At 39.7% G+C, this 21224-nt stretch overlaps 1 protein-coding gene across 1 annotated transcript; it reads left to right on the forward strand.

Annotated features, from left to right (window-relative positions):
- Positions 1 to 9275: 9275 nt before the first annotated feature.
- Positions 9276 to 15345, forward strand: LOC130102407 (tripartite motif-containing protein 16-like). Its single transcript, XM_056268431.1, has 6 exons — positions 9276 to 9953; positions 10232 to 10327; positions 10415 to 10648; positions 13853 to 14006; positions 14156 to 14203; positions 14693 to 15345. The coding sequence occupies exons 1-6, from the start codon at positions 9375 to 9377 to the stop codon at positions 15265 to 15267; spliced, it is 1686 nt and encodes a 561-aa protein (XP_056124406.1). The 5' UTR covers positions 9276 to 9374; the 3' UTR covers positions 15268 to 15345.
- Positions 15346 to 21224: the final 5879 nt, after the last annotated feature.

Genomic DNA, 21224 nt, shown 5'->3' on the forward strand with positions numbered 1-21224 from the left:
TATTTGCTCCAAAACTATGTGAGAATCATCCTGACTACTCATTCAGATAAGTCAATAAAGTCTTTTAGAATGTGTATGACGTGTTTTGTTTGAGAAAGCTTTATGCGAGGAGGCGTGATGTCTCATTAATATGTATGGCATTTCACACCTGAGAAAGACAAAGACCCTCCCATAATGGCCCTATTAGGTGCTATCAGGCCATATCATTACGGGGAGCCTTGCACAAAGAATGAGGAGATTTAAAAAAGAATGGCTTTTAGATTGTTTGGATTTATTTACAACACAACATAATCCAAAGATACACAACAAAGGACAAAAAAGCACATTAGTAAACACACTGATCTAAAGACAGAGGCTTGCACAGTCACACAGCATTGTCCCATTCCTGAAACATAGTACATACCTGTCATTTCCACGGTGTTTGATTTTTCATTACAGTCTCCTGTGAATGTTGAAGTCAGCAGGACTCATCAGTGGCATATTGTCCCTGTAAAAAAAAAAAAAAAAAAAACACCTGTGAACATGCTGATATCAAGAGAAACTATATGGCTGCACGACTTTGGGCATGCATTGTAGATTTTTCTGGTTAAAATTGCTTTTTAATTATATATATATATATATATATATATATATACACACACATACACACACTGCTTAGAATTAGAAGTGAACACACCCATGCTAAAGTTGACTAAAAAGAGGAATAAAAAATCTTAATGCCTTAATTAAAAAAATGAGGAAAACTCCAACCTTTAGGGATGTGAATAATGTCCCTGAATTCTTTGTGAATGAATAATGTATCGCAAATAATTCAATGTTCTTCTTTAAAATACAGGGTGCATACGTCTGGACACTTCTATCCCCAGAAACTCCTAACAAAAGCTGATGTCTTTATTTTGAAGCTTATTTGATGCTTATTTGATTTGAAAAACTTTATCCAAAACTAGTCAACGAAATTTTGTCTTTTATTTCGTCTGTAACAGTGCGTATCTGTGCGTTCATTCATTCATTCATACACACACACACACACACACACACACACACACACACACAGAGAGAGAGAGAGAGAGAAACATGATTCACATTTAAACAGTATGCTATTTTTCTGTTTACAGACACTAACGTTATTCTATATCGCAATTAGAACAAAGCACAAGCATAAAACACTTACACTTCTCAGCTGAATCTGTTGCTCCTCCTCGAAGTGAAAATAAACCAGCACTTCTGTGGTAAATGTCCAAGGATTATTCCTCATAGCCGCGCAAGACAAATCTTAATCTGACTAAAAATATATAGTGTGTTTACAGAGTTTACCACATTTGCCTGGGGGCGTTTATCTATAGCATATGGCCTCAACACATTATCTTATGAATAGCGCGCTCTGCGAGTGGGTGTGAATAAATTAACGATAATGAGCTGAGACAGGAGAAACTGTACTTTGCTTTAGTTTCATACAGATTACATTGCAGGAGAATATTTGTTTTAAATGTGAATTGTTTTATTTAAAAGTAGAAATTTAAAGCGTTCTTTAGACGTATGTTTCATGTTTGTGTGATAAGTATTAGCAGAGTTTCCGTATATTTTCCAGACATGTTTCAGAAAGATTTTTGCGGAGACAGAGTGAGCTGAAAGCGCACCCTGTTTATTTTATTTATTTTAAAAAAAACACAAGGTTTTGATGTTAATGTGAGTGTACACAAAAAAAGAAGACCCTCTATAGTTTATAATCATGTATTGATTTTATTTATATGACCATAAATGACGGAGTATTTTAAGTCTATGTTGCTGCTATGTGAAAAAAAACAGCAAAATGCGCCGGCGCGTTCTTGGTCCCCAGAGGGTTAATAAACTGGTAAACTTTATATCCGTAAAACGACTCAGATGAACTGTAATAAAGTGTGCGCTCTCCCTTTCATTACTGCCATGACCAGTTATGCTAGGCCTATCGCTGCAGAGACTGTAAGCTGGATCACAAACAGTTGGTACAGATCCATCCTCGAGTAACAACGAGAGTAAATGAAGACTGCTATGTTCACTCTTACATCCAACAACAAAACGCCTCAATCGCTTAGGAGACATTCTTGTCTACAACTGCTACGGCGTTGAAACAATGGCGGACTGTGTACAGCTCACTCAGGGCTGGTCTATGCTAAAACGGCAGTGTCCGTCAACAGTCGTGGGATGTGAATTTTGCATAGGGGTGGCCCTTTAAAAGGTAAATATCATTGTAATATTCCAATTTATTTACTTCTGTCAGGACCACTATCGTCAAATACGATTGACAATTAGCATACAGTTTGGATTGGCGGTGTGGTTCTGTTCTGGCGAGAACTCCCTGCGCATCCATGAGGCCTAGCATGGATAAGAGCAGCAATAACCCCCCTAAGGGTAAACAGAACAGAACCAACATGAAAGTATACAGATCATTAATTCAAGATTTTAAAGTACAACATAATTCGAGAATTTATTATGATTCAAGGGGAATCAGAATGCCAAATGCTGACTGGGCGAGAGGAGGAGCTGGGGAGGGAGGAGGGTAATGAGCTCCTGAGAAACGTGATAGCTGCTGATAACACTGAAGGAGCTTATTTATGTATACAGTGATAGGCATTGTTTTCCTATAGGTAGACGTGGATCAGCTGAGAGTCAGCTGATGCGAGCTTGACTAACGTGACCTGCCAGAACTGACGCTACGCTTGATTATGTTGTGACGCAGATTGACAACTGCAGACATGCTTAGGATCCTTTCTGATTTTGTCTTAGGGATTTAGAAGTCCTCAGGGGTGGTCCTAGGTTTAGGTGCTACATTTACCATAACAATGCTTTGCGAATTACTCTTTTACGAGTCCTTTAATTAGGAGTGACACACCCCTAATTTTTAAGAGATGCTCCTAAATTTCGGCATTAGGAACAACTTTCAGCTTTAACATTTTTTTGTGAATATAGCCCCAGATGTCTGTGCATCTCTCTCTCTACTGTCATCACTTCTCCTTATCCTTAAGTCCTGGTGGAACTCCTCCGTGGGACTCGAGACCAGTGTGCTACTCAGGTGTCATTCATCAATCTTTCCCGGCCTCACTCTGTTTCCACGACTCTCATCCTTATCCTGCTTGCCACACATTGTATATGAGACAAGAAGATCTTGAAGTGCATTAGCAACCATTCTCTCTTTGTTTTAGGCATTTTGGGATCGATTTTGCACTTCAAAATCATGAGTTTTCATGAAAGTCTTCTTTCTGTAGCACTTACATGTTTGATTATAAGATAAAGTTCAGTATAGGGACTTATGAAAGACTTTGGAACTGACTATGATTTTAATGTTCACTTGAAAAAGGGTCAGCACAGCTTAAAATAGTCTATTCATATAAAATTAGTAATAAACTATATTTTTTATATTTTTCTTGAAATTAATATATGAAAAAATGGTCTTCAATAAATTATTCATATCCCATTCATATGTATTTATACCAAACTGAAGTTAAGTTGGTTTGTTCGAACACATTAAACCCTTTGACACACCTTCTCCTGCCTGCTTTAAAGTGTCCTCTGTTGTGTCCAGTGATCAGGGACAGTCTGAAGGTTTCTCCCGCCATTCCCAAGTCAGCGGTGTCCGAGGGAGAATCAGTGGAGCTTCAGTGCAATACGACACAGGGCTTCAAAGAGCACACCTTCCTCTCCGTGTCCTGGTCCATCAAGAAAGGGAGCGGACTGTTGGAAGAAATCTTGACATTTGGTCCAGATCATAAGATCAAAGTAGGAAGCAACTACATTCAGCGTTACACAGACAGGGGGCTTCGCTTGGACCTTCCTGGAGGTAGCTTTTATGGACTAGTCCTCAAGAGTGCAAAGCCGTCAGACCAAGGGGTGTGCGTGTGTACGGTCCAAGAGTGGGTGAGGCAGGGAGGAGGAAGATACTGGAGGAAGATTCTGGAGAAGTCTGAGGAAATACGAAAGGTTGTGGTTAAGCCCACTGGTGAGTCAAATTCATTTTCCAAAATATTATTTATTATTAATTATTTGTTATGTTGTAACGTTTGTTGCATAAATGACGTTTAATTTATTTTCAAATTTAAATGTTGCCATATACATGTCTTAGCAGACTAAAAAAACATTATAACCTATTTAAGGTCTGCATGCAACAAATGACGAAAAGACAAAGAGAATGATGGAAGACAAAGAAAAAGAAGTGAACCGCAACAATGAAAATATATTTTGTATAAAAATATAAACATGTTTTGTTTATGTAATTGTTAAGATTAGTCTAATTCTTTGTTACCTATGAACATTTTAATTTGTCAAATGTAAAATGATCCAATTGTTGATAAATTTGATACATTTGCAATTACCCTGCCTTTTTGTTTGTCTATTTTTGCTTTTTACTTAACTTACTTAGCCAAAGTATTTACTTGATTAATTATATTTACCTGAAAATACCTTATATGCAGTACAACAATTGAAATAGTGAACTGTTGTGTGATGTACCCATGGTACATGGATGTGAGTGTGTGTGTTCTAAGACATAAGAAAATGTAAGGGTCACAGGAAGATCCTGAAAAGGACATTGGACATCTTGGCCAAGTCCAGTTTAGGTCATTAATGAGATAACTGGTAACACTTTACAATAAGGTCTCATTTGTTAACGTTAGTTAATGCATTAACTAACATTAACAATGAGCAATATATTTTTTACAGCATTTCTTAAAGCTGATGAAGGTAACTTTTGTAAAATAATATTTTTTACATATTTGTTAAAACTGTCATTATGTCCTGACAGTAGAATATGAGACAGATAATCTGTGAAAAAATCAAGCTCCTCTGGCACCTCCCAGTGGTCCTATTGCCATTTGCAGAAATACACCGCTCCCAGTCAGAAACAACCAATCAGAGCCAGGAGGAATGTCTTAGCAGTGTCAATCACGCTCGTGTACGCGCTGATCACACCCCTCTCTTGCACAGCGCGCGCCGTCGTTCAAACTCAAGATTGCCGGCGTGCTGCAGCAGAAACAACCTAAACTGCCAATTCTCGAGTGGCACCTGCTCATAAAACAAAGACGGGTAAAAGGAAAAAGGCCGATGACGATAAACAAGCGAAAAAGAAAGAATTAGACAGAGCCCATTGACTCTGTGTTAAAACTCTAGCCGCGTGGCATGTAGATAAAATGTCACGCGCTGTGCAAAGCAACAATTGAAACCTGCTAATTCACTGGCTTGTCATGTTGCTGAAATAATGTACTAGCAAACCTTATCTAGCATTAGGCCTACATATCGCTAGAATAATTACTTACATACTGTTACGTTAGTTACCGTTATATTATCTTACTAGCTATTTATAATTTATAGAAAGGGTGCAACCTTATAAAGTTACATTACATGTATTGCAAAATACGTAATGATTTGAGGACCAAGTTTGTATAGTCAAAGTATGGGCAGGCCTTAGTCAATGTAAAGCATATTGTTGACGTTTTGTCCCTACTAGTGAATCTGCCGTAACTGTTTATCGGCCGTCATCGGTGGCCCTGCTAACTAGCCTGCGCGTTCACGGCAAGCTCCGCTGTGGGGGAGGAGCTGTGGAGGGAGGAGCTGTGGAGGGAGGAGCTATGGAGGAGGAACTGTGGAGGGAGGAGCTGTGGGGGAGGAACTGTGGAGGGAGGAGCTTTGGGGGAGGAGCTGTGGAGGGAGGAGCTGTGGGGGTGGAGCTGTGGAGGAGGACCTGTGGAGGGAGGAGCTGTGGGGGAGGAGCTGTGGAGGGAGGAGCTGTGGAGGGAGGAGCTGTGGGGGTGGAGCTGTGGGGTAGGAGCTGTGGAAGGAGGAGCTGTGGGGGAGGAGCTGTGGAGGAGGAGCTGTGGAGGGAGGAGCTGTGGGGGAGGAGCTGTGGAGGGAGGAGCTTTGGGGGAGGACCTGTGGAGGGAGGAGCTGTGGGGGAGGAGCTGTGGAGGGAGGAGCTGTGGGGGAGGAGCTGTGGAGGGAGGAGCTGTAAAGGGAGGAGCTGCTGTGGAGGGAGGAGCTGTGGGGGAGGAGCTGTGGAGGCCTCAACTTTATTTATACTGCCCTGAGAGACATTCATTTCCTTTGGGCCTACAGGAGGATCTGGTGAGCCAGTTTGCATTTGTGACTTGATGTCCTGATGGTTGATGTAAGAGACCACCGATGTGATGTCCATGCGGACAAGCACATGCTGGCCCCTCAGGTCTGGGAGGAAATGTTTGAGAGCTCAAAACACCGCCATCATTTCTAGCCGATTTATGTGCCAAAAAAGTAGATGCTCCTGTCACAGACCTTGTGCCGGGCGACCACTCTTGATCGCCCCCAACTTGTGAGGGAAGCATCCGTCGATAGTGTTACGCTGCGACAAGAAGCCCCAACACTGGGCCTTGGGAGAGGAACCAATGTTTCTTCCACATGACTAAGGCACTTAGGCATTGCCGCATGACCTTGATCATGCGAAATGGATTTCCCCCCAGAGAAAACTCCCTGGTTCTGAGCCACCACTGTAGGAGTCCCAACAGTCTCTAAAACTGTTTCACAGTGAGTGACTGGCCTAGTTTTACCCCATTTACGGCTGAGAGCATCAATGCTATACGAGCAGGGGAAAGTTGTGCCTGCATCATCGTTGAATCCCAAACCACGCCTAGAATAATGGTTCTCTGAGCTGGAAGGAGCACACTCTTTTTGGCATTGAGCCTCTGCCCCAACATTCTCATGTGAGACAGAACGACATCTCGATGCAGAACAGCCATCCACTCGGATTGAGCTAAAATCAACCAGTCATCGATATACTGTCCCTGGAGTCTCAGTGGAGCCAGAGCTGCATCCACGCATTTTTTGAAAGTGCGGGGTTATAAACCTAGGCCATCGAAAGAACCCGATATTGGTAGGCTTCGTCCCCGAAAGTGAACCTAAGGAACGTCCTGTGATGAGGCTGGATGGCTACATGAAAGTACGAATACTTCAAATTTTTCGTGACAAACCAGTCTTCGGACTGAATCTCTGACACGATCTGTTTGAGTGTAAGTATTTTTAACTTAAGTTTTTGAACCCTGTGGTTTAGTTGATGCAGGTCTAGAATACTGGCAGCACTGTGGCCCTAGAGGGCACCAAAGAGAAATAAGCACCATGTAATGAGGTGGAATCTGTTTCTGCCCGGAGGTGACTGCCCTCAGAAGTCTGACGGCCTCCGAGTCAGGACTTCTTCTTAGTCGAAGCCTTCTTCGAGATGATAACAGTCCCCAGATCTTGTCTAACTTTCGAAGGTTTCGACTGCGACCGCCACCCAGACCCCCTGATTGTGGAGGAGCCCAAGTGGCGTCGCTTTGCTTTTGTTGCACCATAGGGACCAGGGTCAATGTAGCTTTGAGAGGCTTGGTGGGTAATGTTGGGGACTTTAGTGACAATACAGACTCAGGAGAGAGATAGCTCGCAAAGTGTCTCTTCAGCCCGAGGCATCGTCACATAAACATGTTGTTTCAGCCCTGTGATATTACTATAGTTTGACGTTTGAGGGCTGAAAACAAGATATGAGACCGATTTCTTCCATGATTTCGACACCTCAGTGTGGAGATCGGGAAAAAACGGCAGTCCCCATCGAGGAGGCTGTGAGGATGGTAGAAATCGTTTATCCAGCAGGCTTTTCTTTTGTACTTCCTGTTTTTCTGCTGGCCAATCGATATTTAATTTAGCTACAGCACGAGTCACAACCTCCATAAACTCCTCATAAGCAGGGGTATGAAGTGGCAAATCCTCAATATCCCCTGTATCAATGCTTACAACATCCAGATCCTCAGAACTGCCCCCCCCCCCCCCCCCCCCCCCCCCATGATGTCTCGTCACACCATTGGAGTGATTTCACACGTGCTTCATGACTGTAGATGTGAAAATCATGCTTTCCCCATTATTGTTGAATCACGTGAGCTACACCAGTTACCTTTGCCAAGAGATCTCTATTTATTATATATCATGTGTCAGACAGAGAGAAACAGGCATATTAGAATAAGGCTATAGGTGAGGAGGTCTTCATTCCAAATTTCTCTGTTCCCCATTTCTCTATTCTCTCACACCATCATGCCAGCTGTAAATGGTTTCTCCTCCCTCACCCCCTCATCTCTGTGTTTCTCCTTCCTCTCACCCTGCCATGCCTTTATGTTTCCTTGGGGTGGTACAGTAAGGATTGAGCTTATATACACAACTGAGCGACTTTCAACTTCCTTGTAAGGTAGAAAAACATGTTGCTTATGTTTAAAAATTGGATGTATACCACATGCTTACACATGGTACAATCCACTATCCCTCTGTGTATACATTAGTGGTACATTTGCATTAGTTGAAACATTCCTTTCCTTGTAAAGAACATGTACACATTTAATGTATCATGATCATAGGAACATCTCTGCTCAGTGAACGTTACATTGCACACATACATACCTCTAAGCAAAATATAGCTCATCCATATCTCTGCTCAGCACACATGTACAACATACTCTGACTTCACAAAATACGCTATGAAATTATTATGAAAATGACTAAAGAAAAATAGTAATAAAAAATGACATTAAACAGTAAAATTTTAGTCTTCAATGACGCAATCACGCAGGGGCGTTCCCACAGCGTCTCGACGCAGCTTGAAAGGGAACTCAAAATATTTGAGGTAATTGGTTACATAAACATTTTTAAGTTAAGAAGTTCAAAGTTAAATTTAGCAGAACTGGCAGACTTTATTTTGTTTCACGTAACAATTTTTGAAAGAATACAACAATCTAGAATATATAACACATATCTGTTCTCAAACCAAACTCATGCTCCACTCGTCACCATGATGGAAACACACTAAAACTACCACATAACAGAAACACTCTAAATTAGCATAGCAAATAATTAAACACTACTACATCTCCCACTTAACAATAATCTTGCACAAAAAAAACATTATATAACACTTAATTTAAGCAATTACAAAGCATGCTGAGAAAGAAATCCCAGCCCAGTTTCAGTTAAATATAAGTTTGTCTAAATTCAAAGAAACAAGTTCATAAAACTCCAAACAGTCAAACAATTAATATTACTTATTTATTATTATTATTATGACTTACAATGTGTCAGTTTTGTAAACTCAGAAGAAAAAGAAAGTTCTAAATACATATAAAAGATAACTAATATGTTTAATTTAAATGTACCCTTCTCAAACCAATTAATTATTTTGAGCATTAGGGTTTACAGTGAAGATTTCAGGAATGAGGCTTTATGACGCTTTATAGACTTGATAAACCTGTTTTGCACACGTCACTCAAACACAGAACCAGGAAGCAGGAAGAGTTCGAGAAAGAGAAACTAAAGTGCAGTCGAGCTGTTGTGTGTTTGTGTCTCAGTATTCATGCAGTAAAATGGCAGAAGCCAGAATTTCAGTGGATCAGGATGAGTTCCTGTGTCCAGTGTGTCTGGATCTCCTGAAGGATCCAGTGGCCATTCCCTGTGGACACAGTTACTGTAAGATCTGTATTACAGGCTTCTGGGATCAGGAGGATGAGAAGAGAGTCTACAGCTGCCCTCAGTGCCGACAGACCTTCAGGCCAAGACCTGCTTTAGCTAAAAACACCATGCTGGCAGAACTGGTGGAGAAACTGAAGAAGACTAAACTTCCTGCTGACTGTTACGCTGGAGCTGGAGATGTGCAGTGTGACGTCTGTACTGGGAGAAAACACAAAGCCGTCAAGTCCTGTCTGGTGTGTCTGGAGTCTTACTGTCAGACTCATTTTGACCGTCATGAGGAATATTTCTCCCGTAAACCACATAAAGTGACTGAAGCCACTGGACGACTGCAGGAGATGATCTGCCAAACACATGATAAACTCCTTGAGGTTTTCTGTCGCACTGACCAGAAGTGTATATGTGTGCTGTGTACGATGTACGAACATAAAAACCACGACACTGTATCAGCTGCAGCGCAGAGGACAGAGAAACAGGTATGAAACTAGACACTGATGAAATAATGTTGACACTGTTTATATTGGCACCATATGATCAGGAGACATCATTCACACTGCAGACGTCACAGAAGTGAAGAGCAGCTGCAAGTGACTTTCACCGTGAGCGTATTTGTGCTTCACATTTATCTTAACAGAAAATATGGTGAAAATACACCTTAAACATTGATCAACACAAACTTAAAAAAAATAACCCTCTTCACATGATGATATAGTGAGAGTATAAAGTGCATCTCTGTTATTGGTCTGTGCTGCAGAAGCAGCTGAAGGAGACGCAGAGGTCGTTCCAGCAGAGGATCCAGCAGAGAGAGAAAGATCTTCAGCAGCTGAGAGAGGCTGTAGAGTCTCATAAGGTGAGTCTGGAGAAGAAGAGAAGTTTGAGAAGTCTCAGTCAGGACTCACTGAAGCTCACTGTGTGATTGTGATGTGTGTCCTAACAGCGCTCTGCACACACAGCAGTGGAGGACAGCGAGAGGATCTTCACTGAGCTCATCCGCTCCATTGAGAGAAGCCGCTCTGAGGCGACACAGCGGATCAGAGATCAGGAAAAGACTGCAGTGAGTCGAGCTGAAGAACGACTGGAGCGACTGGAGCAGGAGATCAATGATCTGAGGAGGAGAGACGCTGAGCTGGAGCAGCTTTCACACACACAGGATCACATACGTTTCCTGCAGGTAACAGAGATCCAGAAGAACAGGACAATATATTTTTTGTTATTTAAAGAGCGTTACTAATATGCGCCTATAGGCCGGTCCACAACGCGCGAACACTTTGTCCCGTAGATGGTTTGCTTGCACGCTTTAACCTCGCGCACGAGCAGATCCGTTTCCTCGCTAGAGAAGCGTTCAGTTTTTCCGCTTGCAAATTCCTCCATGTAAACAGCGAATCCGCCATGCGAGCGCAACTGGCTTTTAAAGGGAATGGGAGATGAGACTCTGATTGGTTTATTGCACGTTATGCCCAAAACACACCCATTACTCATTAAGAGAATAGGGACGACCCTTTTAGACCATGAGCTTAGATCGGTAAAATAGGCCCAAATGTATTAGAGTTAAATGATGACAGAGTTGATCAAACGATAAAAGCTTGATCATCAAGGTGTTCTTTTTGAAACAGACCTTTAAGAAATGTAATCGCTTCTCCCACTCTACAAATCAATGCTCTAACTGCAGAATGAAAGTAATAATTCATTTTTGTCGACGGTAAAAAGTATCAGTGCCCCGGTGAAGACTTGGGCTCATCAGTCCACAGTAACCAGGGTCTGAAACAGCACTATTGTGGCTCTGACCACACACAACACACAGTAGTGGCCAAACGTTTCATCTTTTAAATTACCCTACAAGTTTGCTTAAACCATCAAATTATGAGGAAAATATTTTTATATTTATATATTTTTAAAATATTTTAAAATATGAGGGAAGATCAAAACACTAAACTTAGTGAAGGTATTTATCTGACAAAATTATTTTAAGTCAAGTCACCTTTATTTATACAGCGCTTTTTACAATATAGATTGTTTCAAAGCAGCTTTACAGAGATTACAGGATCATAATGCAATAAAGTTAGTTTTGGCTGTACAGCAGATCTAGAAGAAAATACTGTAGTGTCATTCAGTCTTCAATACAACAGAATTGTTTCTCCACTTTCAATAATGCAACATTGTTTATTCAATCAAACTTAAAGTGCTTTATTAAAAGGTAATTACTCCAAATCCAAGCATATATTAAATTATTGTTTAGTAATACTACTTCACATTTCATAGAAGATTAAATTAACGAAAATAAAAATATCACATATTAATGCCTTTTCATGACAGAAATATGAATTTATCATAACTTTGCTCTTTAATTCTGTGAATAAAACAAAGGCTTTAATGACATTCCCAGTTTATTAAACTGTTTTAGAGTCCAATTTACACATTATAATACAGCTAAGATGGAGATTGATGCATTTGATCAAGATAATGATATGAGGGGCTTCTTCGTTTAGGGGTTACACTTAGCTTCCTCCCGGTCAAAAAAGACAGAAGCCTTAAAATGTAACTCCCCCCCCCAGGAAAACCAATCAAATATATTCTTGTTCAATAATATTCTTTTATTATTATTTAGAATTTTTAAAGATTTTTATGATACTTTGCATTAATTATATAATTTTTATGAGCTATTTTTTTCCATTAGAATTAATATATTTTGTTTTTTTATTATTATTAAAAAAAAATCAATAAATGCAACATTTCACATCAAAATAGAGTGCAGGCTGCAGGCAAAAAACATTTCAAGTGAGAAGACCGCCACCCAGTGGCTTTAAAAATATATAACTGTGTGAGAGGTTGCATATAGCTTCCTATATAAATACACAGAAATGCTTTTTGATTCCTATTGTTGTTTTAGACATGATTTCTCTATCTTATTCGTTTTTTTATTTTTATTTAGATATGTATTTAGATATTCTAAAAGACTTTAAAAAAATTTTTTTTAGATAAGTATCAGGTTTATATGATTACAATCAAACAATAACATTTGGTTAGAAAGGGAACACAATGCAAAAAAATTTGTTACTCAGTATTTGATCATTAAAAAATCGAACAAAATAAGTGTGCGTGTGTGTGTGCGTGCATTTGAGCGAGAGTTTTTTTCATTTATTGATTTTATTTAGCATATTCTAAAAATGTGCTGTTGCAGTCTTGCCAGTTTATCTGTGTGTGTTTGTGTGTGGGGGTGTGTGTGTGAGTGGGGGAGGTGTCTTATTTGCATTTTTGATGTTTTAGAGTGTCACCCCTTCATTTTTTCTGCACAGTGGCTGATCTGTAGCTTGTACCACCAAAAGTTTCTCTGAGTTTTCCTATTTTTTCGTATTTCCCATTCATTTCCTATGTCGGTCATTTTTGACCAGGAGGAAGCTAAGTGTGAATATTTTTTTTTACGACATATCCGAATCATCTCCTTGATTTTTGTGTGTGTTCACATAGGTAATACAACAAAAGTCACCATGTTTCAAGTTTCCGATGAAGCAAAAAAATGTAACATTTCACAACGTAACAGTTTTCGGTCATTTTTGACCGAAGAAGCCCAGAGGGTTAAAATATTTAATGTGAGAAAGATAAATGGACTGCATTTATATAGCGCTTTCACAGACCCAATGGCCACCAAAGCGCTTTACATATTGCCTCACATTCACTCATTCATACACCGACGGGCGACGGCAGCCATGCAAGGCGCCATCCAGCTCGTCGGGAGCAGCTGGGGTTAGGTGTCTCTCTCACACACACACACACACAGCTGGGGTTAGGTGTCTCTCTCACACACACACACAGCTGGGGTTAGGTGTCTCTCTCACACACACACACACAGCTGGGGTTAGGTGTCTTGCTCATGGACACCTCGACACTTGGTCAGGTGGAACCGGGGATTGAACCACCAACCTTCCGGTTTGTAGACAACCCACATGAACCACTGAGCCACTGCCGCCCAAAGATGTTGGTATATTACTGACCTCTCGATTTTAATTCAACATGTGAATTTTTTATTCTATTTGTTTGCTTTATTTCACTGTTGCTGTCGTTCATTTTTAAAATATTTAATTTCAAAACACACTAAATATTTGGATTTATGATTGCAGTATTTCTAATAAAAGTATGTATTTCTCAAGCTAATATTGAGCTTAAATTGATAGTAAGTTCACATATAGTGTAAGTGGCAAACGCTAGAACTTGTATCTCTAATGTGACATAATGAATATGAGAAGAATGAAGCTGATGCTGTGAAAGTGCTGGATTGAGGAGAGTTACTAAAGATCATCAAGAGCCGCACACATCTGACAGTAGAGCCGGTTATTGATGAAGTGTGGAGGTGATGAGCTTTGATTTGTGTTTTCTGTAGAGTTTCCAGTCTCTCTCAGCTCCTCCTGAATCTACAGACGTCAATGACAATCCCTTCAGTTCTCTCTCCTCTTTTGATGGCGTGAGAGAATCTGTCCGTCAGCTGAGAGACAGACTGGAGGATTTCTGCAAAGAGAAGAAGATCTCTGACAGAGGTAAAGTCCTGGAGATTCTGCTCTCAGAAATGATCCTCCATCATCTCAGATCATGTAGAAGATCATATTAGAAATGTCTTAGGAACGGATGCAGGATCATTTTCTCTAGACATGATAATCACACTCTTCATGTCTGTTGATTTCCACAGTCACTCTCTCCAACATTGTTCCCAGGACCAGGAACGACTTCCTACAATGTAAGTCACTGAGAAAACCAGCAGAAACTCTCTGAGTGTGTTCATGTTCTTCCTGGAGAAGTGAAGAAAACATGACAGAAGAGGTTTATAGTTGATCATGTAAATGATGATTTGCACAGGATATCTGGTAAACTGAGACACTGATGATATATTGAACATAAAGAGTTCAGCTACACTGAAAAATATATAACATTGAATCATCTGAAGAAAAAAAAAAAGGTAATAATTCACACAAAGTATTTTTAACTTGATTCACTATAAATCAGTAATTTGTTTGAACTCATAATTTCCCTGGCCAAGGAAAATAAATAAATAAATAAATAAATAAATATATATAAATATATATATATATATATATATATATATATATATATATATGTATGTATACTCTACTGACACTGCTGATATATTGAACATGAAGAGATCCTCTTCATTAAAAGATCAGACAGATTCATAATTCCTGATTCTGATGTGTTTTATCTCCATCAGATTCCCATCAGCTCAATCTGGATCTGAACACAGTGAATGAACACCTCCGTCTGTCTGAGAGGAACAGAGTGATTAATGGCACTTACCCAGCGCAGTCGTATCCTGATCATCCAGACAGATTTGATGTGTATCAGGAGGTGTTGTGTAGAGAGAGTGTGTGTGGACGCTGTTACTGGGAGATTGAGTGGAGTGGGAGTGTGTGTATATCAGTGTCATATAAGAGCATCAGCAGGAAGGGATGGGGTAATGAGTGTGTGTTTGGATCTAATGATCAGTCCTGGAGTTTGTTCTGCTCTCCCTCCAGTTACTCATTCAGACACAATAACATAGAGACTGAACTCCCTGTAAAGCCCATCAGCAGTAGAACAGGAGTGTGTGAGTGTAACAGGAGAACAGGAGTGTGTGTGTGTTACAGTAGAATAGGAGTGTGTGTGGATCCCAGTGCAGGAACTCTGTCCTTCTACAGCGTCTCTGACACAATGAGCCTCATCCACACAGTCCAGACCACATTCACTCAGCCGCTCTATCCTGGGTTTGGGGTTTATAATTCTGTATCATCAGTGAAACTGTGTTGATGAATCAGAATACACTGTAGAGAGATTCTACCCATAATGCTTTGAGCTGCATGATAAATCATAAACACTGAGATGTTATATAGTCTCTTACTTTCTCTTTATTACAATAATAACATGTTCAGATTATGGTTGAGTAAGTGTGAGCTTGAAGCTGATATAATATTCCCCGCTAAACTGAATCATTTAAATGTTGTTTTGTCTCATTATCTCTTATGTGTGTGTGGATGTATATGTGCACATGTACACATGAGAGATTGTGTGTCTGTTTCTTTCCTCTTTTGTTCATTCATGAAAAGTCAAATAAAAAGTGTTATCCTACAGGGCCGTTGAATGCTTGAATCTGATTGGTTGACGAACGTTCTAAGATGTGCAGTTATTTTCAGGGAAACGCACGGCTAAAGTAGTTCCGGCAGGTTTGACCGCATTACAGCTCCATATCACTGCGCGTAGTTGACTGTAATATTGGAAAATAGGAGACAATTCATTACAAGAAAAACAACCTGGTCTCATAGGAAATACGCACACTTTTTTGCAGCGCCACAAATATGTACCACCCGGTACGTATTGCTTCAGTTTTGAAACACAAATGTCCACTGGGGTCGCTAAAGAGTGACATTGTTTATTCTCACTGCAGTTTGAAATATAGATAATCTATTGATTCGTGTTCGTGAACACAAATTTCCCCTTTTTTTCGTGTCACTCATCATGACTTTCAATCTAATGTTTTGTGTCTGCACCAAGTTTTTCTTTCTGACACTCGGGAGCATTGTTTTTTTCTCATTTGAAATTGTCATTAAATTTTTTTTTTTACTTAAAAAAAAAAAGTATTACCTGTGATCCTAAGTATCCGTTGCTGGGGAGACGGAGCCAGTCCGCTTTGCGATTGGGTGATTTCTTTAGTGATTTCTCATTGAGCTCAAACCACTGTCCAGGTAAGTTACGAGGTTCATAAGCAGGGCGACATTAACTTTTTTGCTCACCAGCCACTGTGACTAGGGGTTTTCCAAAGTTACTAGCCACTCAGCATTTTCACTGGCCACAATTTGGACACCGATACCATAGGGGAATAACTACCATATAGATATTTTTAATAGCATCTCAATAATTTGGCAGCCGGTATATTAGGCTACTGTCACTTTAAGACCTGACGCACGGACCCATTATACTGTTTTATCAACCTGGTCTCACAGAATTCTGTGAAATGAACAAGGCCCCGTAACTCAAAATCTGTGGCAGTTTCACGGAATCGCCGAAACGTCTGTGATGGGTCCACGTGACGGAAGTGTAAGTCAATGACAGGCAGCATCCGTGGTCCACTCCACACACGGATTCCCTGTTCCAACCATAGATATCCATGATAAAGGGTAGATGTCTCGTCCGCGCTGCTGGCCAATGGAGGTGGACGTCCGCACTGGTGGCCATCTTGTCACAGGCAGCTCGCTCACGCGTAACATTGTGTTTTAATGGTGCATGTACTTTTTAAATAACCATAACTTGCTCAATTTTCTACCGATTTTCAAACGGTTTGGTTTGTTATAAACGTCAGAGATGTAGTTATGACACTGCATACTTATGAATAATAAGTGTATCAATAAATAATCATCCAGAATTATAGCCACGTTAATAACGTTTGTAAGAAACCAAACCGTTTGTAAGAAACCAAACCGTTTGTAAATCCGTCAAGATTTCAATGAGAAAAGAGTATTTGTGTTCGTGCTGATCACTCATCTTACATCAGGCACCACAGAGGCCGCCAGAAAGCTTGCCTGTGACAAGATGGCCGCCGGTGATGACCATAGAGACTCCGCCGTAAGACATCTAGCCTTTATTATGGATATCTATGGTTCCAACACCTGCGCTCCCTCAACTGACGTCATTTTATCATTTGGAAACATATCGGTTTATTATGGGTTTACTTTAAAAAGTACTTCACTTTAAATAATTATTTTTAAAGTGATTTTAACTTGGTATTGCATTGTTCTGGCGTCGTTTGATCGCTATATAACTTCAGTCACCCTGTACCACCACGTAATATTTCGTTAGACACATTTATTTCGTTATTTACGTGATATCAGCACGTTTTCTAAACTAATGTATTTCAATGGGAAGCATCTTTTGTGATCTCAGCACGATTCTTTCTGCCTGTCGGGCTGCAGCAGGGAAGCTGTTTAATCAACAATCGAGATACTTTGTGCACGCACTTTGGGTGTGAGCACAAAATCTGCGGGAATGAGTAAAATTGCGTATGTGTCTAGTTCATAGCTTTAAATGTTTTGACTGTCAATGCTATATAAATAGGGCCATTATATTCGTTCATTTTTATGAATTTTCATGTTCCAAACAATATGAAATGTTGTGAAAATAAAACACAGCTCTCCCTCGTTCATTTCAGGGGTTCTATTTAATTACCATTTGTGCATTTCATTCATTGCGCCTTGACACCGGTTCAAAACTGAGTCCCAAAAGTCCGCGTAAGAAGCATAACTACGTTCACACCGCCGGCGACTTGAGCTGCAAAGAAGCTCTGGCCCTGTCGAGGACGCTTGTCTAAGAGTACGGGGAAGCTTGTTGACGCTTTAGCCGCTCTGGCGTAGCAGCATTATGTTCGAGAGAAGAGAAGTGTCACAACATGAAATGTAAACAGAAAAACAAGCAATATCCTACATTGACTCTAGAAACCTTTTATAATTAGAGCATTTTTATATTGCCTATTCCGCATCTCAGCGCACGCATAAAGCTTGCCACAAAGAACCGGCCAAAGTAAGGATTATGCATTAAACATTTAAATTGTTTATTAATAGTGTTTTCTGTCAGTTTCGGTTCATTTATGAGACGCGCTCCAGTTCACGCGTCGGCGCGTCTGTGTCCTAATTCTATTGTCTACTATATTTGCTTCTTATTTATTAATACAATCAATTTTTTGATGAAAACATTGATTAAAATGAAGATACAATTTATACAAAACGAAATTAAAACAAAACAATAAGTGGTCAGAAAGAATTATGTCGCCCATTCCAAATGTTTTCCGATATATGGTGACTCGAGCACTGATGGAACAAAGACCGCGCATTTCGACATTTGCAGTAAAAACTTGAAATATAAATTCTCTGAAAATGCATTTAATACCAATATATTGAAACGTCTGTTTATATACTCCATTAATAAAGGAGTCCAGACATTGGAAAAATATCAGTCCACAGCATGCGTTTTATATTTAATATTTAGGTAGGCACTACTTTTAGCAAAATATTTTTTAGAAAATTCTACTAGACGACTTCACTCATAAATCATGAAATTTCACACATCCACCATCTCTTGAGTTTTATTAAAATATTTAACTTTTAGGTAGCAAAATATTTTTTAGTATTTCTGTCAATTACACTAAGGTTAGATTTCATTGAAGGTAAATTGGAGCGGCCACACTGAGCTGTGCGTAACGCCCACAGACGTGAAGTGAACGAGACAGATGCTGACCGGTACTGTCTGAAATGGTTAACTCTGTGGCGATGCATGTGCAAAAAAGATTTAACTAATCATAAAGTCAATCAGGATACATAACACTACGGAAGCCATGAACCGCAGCGTAAAAAAAAAAAAAAATCAGTAAAAAAAAAAAAATAGCATTTCGAGATTAAGGTCGAAATATTTCAAGATTAAAGTCGAAACCGCAACGTAAAAAAAAAAAAAAATCAGTAAAAAAAAACAAAAACTAGCATTTCGAGATTAAAGTCGAAACATTTCGAGAATAAGGTCGAAACATTACGATAATACAGTCTTCCATATGTGTGTGCATTCATAACAGTGCGCGTCCACTGGCTCAGAGCGCGCGTGTGTGTGTGTGTTATCATAGACATAGTATTTATTATGTCTATGTGTGTTATCTGGGCTTTCAACAAAATTCTACACAGGTGCTAATCTACCAACAAGAATTACCATGGCGTTGCCTATTATAGACGAGCGCACAGACTCCGCCGGAGTATCACAATGGTCCAAACTTTATGTGGCAGTGTTTTTTAAATGTTTTCGTGCTCGTCTAGGCAACACTATCTGGGTCGAGAACACAACAGTAACCGTTCTGTCTGTCTCCCTCTTCACCGTAAATACGTTCTGGATACATTTTATCATTCTGTATCCAATCATTTGGCCGGATCCCGTGATTTCCTCAGATTTAATAACCACTAATGGTGGTTGAGGAGAGATTCTCTGATATGATTGTAAAGCGCTTTGAGTGTAGCTATGAAAGCGCTATATAAATGCCTCATTCATTCATTCATTCATTCATTCATTCATAAAGCTGGATATCTCCATCCAGTCTGAAAAGTGTTTTCCGGGTTGGTTTTCCTATAGGCTAAAGTCTATTCCGGCGCAGTATATTTTATAACGTCCTATAATGGTAGCCTAATGCTGGTATATTGTCACCTGTTGAATTTCCTTTTGTTGAAACAAAACACACACACACACACACACACACACACACACACACACACAGTGTGAAACACTCGCTATGCACCATTATGAATGCCTGTGTGTGCGGCAATGTGAAACAATGGCAAGCACACACGCAACTTCCACGGAAGACTGTATTCTCGTAGGCTACTCTCGAAATATTTCGACTTTAATCTCGAAATGGTTCGACTTTAATCTCGAAATGCTAGTTTTTTGGGGTTTTTTTACTGGGGTTTTTTTACGTTGCGGTTTCGACTTTAATCTCGAAATGCTAGTTTTTTTGTTTTTTTACTGATTTTTTTTTTTTTTTACGTCGCGGTTCAGGGCTTCCGTATAACACAGCCTAGGCCTACACTAAAAAAATCGCCCCGGCCACCGCCCCCGGCCCCCCCTCTCACAATATAGTTCCCACGTCCCTGGTTACACGCCAACGCTGAAATCCACCCTTTTTAGCGGGTTTTAATGTCAAGCCCTGTCATAAGTAAAAAAAAAAATTCTTAAATATTATAATTGATGCCTTTCTTTGTCATTAGACTCACATGGTTTACATGTTAGGGCAATGAATTAAAGTCCGACCAATGGTTTCCTCATTATAAGTGAAATAAATAAAATCCTCTTTTGAAATAGGCTAAGGCTTGCTAAATTGTTAGCTAACTTCAACATAGGCCTCAGCTAACTCTAGTTATCTAGACGATGTATTTTTTTCTCGAACGTCATTGTAATGTGTCAGTAATAACAATATCACTTGGCCTAACATCACTGCACATAAATCTGGGATGAGAAACCCCAGACGTGTGCCTCTTGTTACTGGATCTCATCTTACTTTGCCGGGAGTTTCTATGGTTTATATAGCAATATGGTTACAGTTCCCTTGCTAAAATATGCTTTTCAATATCTTTGAAAAGATCTCTGTAGTCTCACTATCTCACTGCCTTTTGCAGTATAACGCAGATAGGTGAGTTAATTAAGGCTATTGTTTGCTCCGCTTCGGACCTTAAACACTCGCATCATCAACAAATCACCAGCACCCAAAAATCCAGCATTGAAAACAATTATCTAAGCACTGCCTTCCAGGGTAGGAAAAGAAACCTCATCAATGATGTTTCCCACCTTAACAATGAACGTTAAACCCTTCAGGAAGTTGTATGCAAACCACTACCCACATATTTTCATTTGTTTTTATGTGTACTTTGTTTTGTATGGCCCTTAGGTTTAAAAAAATAAATGACTGAGAAAGTCATCTGATCGGCCTACACCATTGAAAAATATGGAGGAGGAATTAGGATTAGATTAGGACCACCGTGATCTTGAGGAAACAATGGCTGATTTGGAGGAGATACAGGTATTTTGTATAAAATTAAGTATGCAGCACGCATTCTGCATCAAGCAGTATTTAACTAATGTGTGAAAAGAAAAGTAATCATTTTGGAATTTGGTACTACCACTGTTTGTATTTGCAACTTCCATAAATGATATTCTGAATCATGTTATTGTTCTACCTCTTAAAAATG

The sequence above is a fragment of the Rhinichthys klamathensis genome, unplaced genomic scaffold, assembly GCF_029890125.1.
Source record: "Rhinichthys klamathensis goyatoka isolate OS25496 unplaced genomic scaffold, OSU_Roscu_1.1 h1tg000272l_1, whole genome shotgun sequence".
NCBI lineage: Eukaryota > Metazoa > Chordata > Actinopteri > Cypriniformes > Leuciscidae > Rhinichthys > Rhinichthys klamathensis.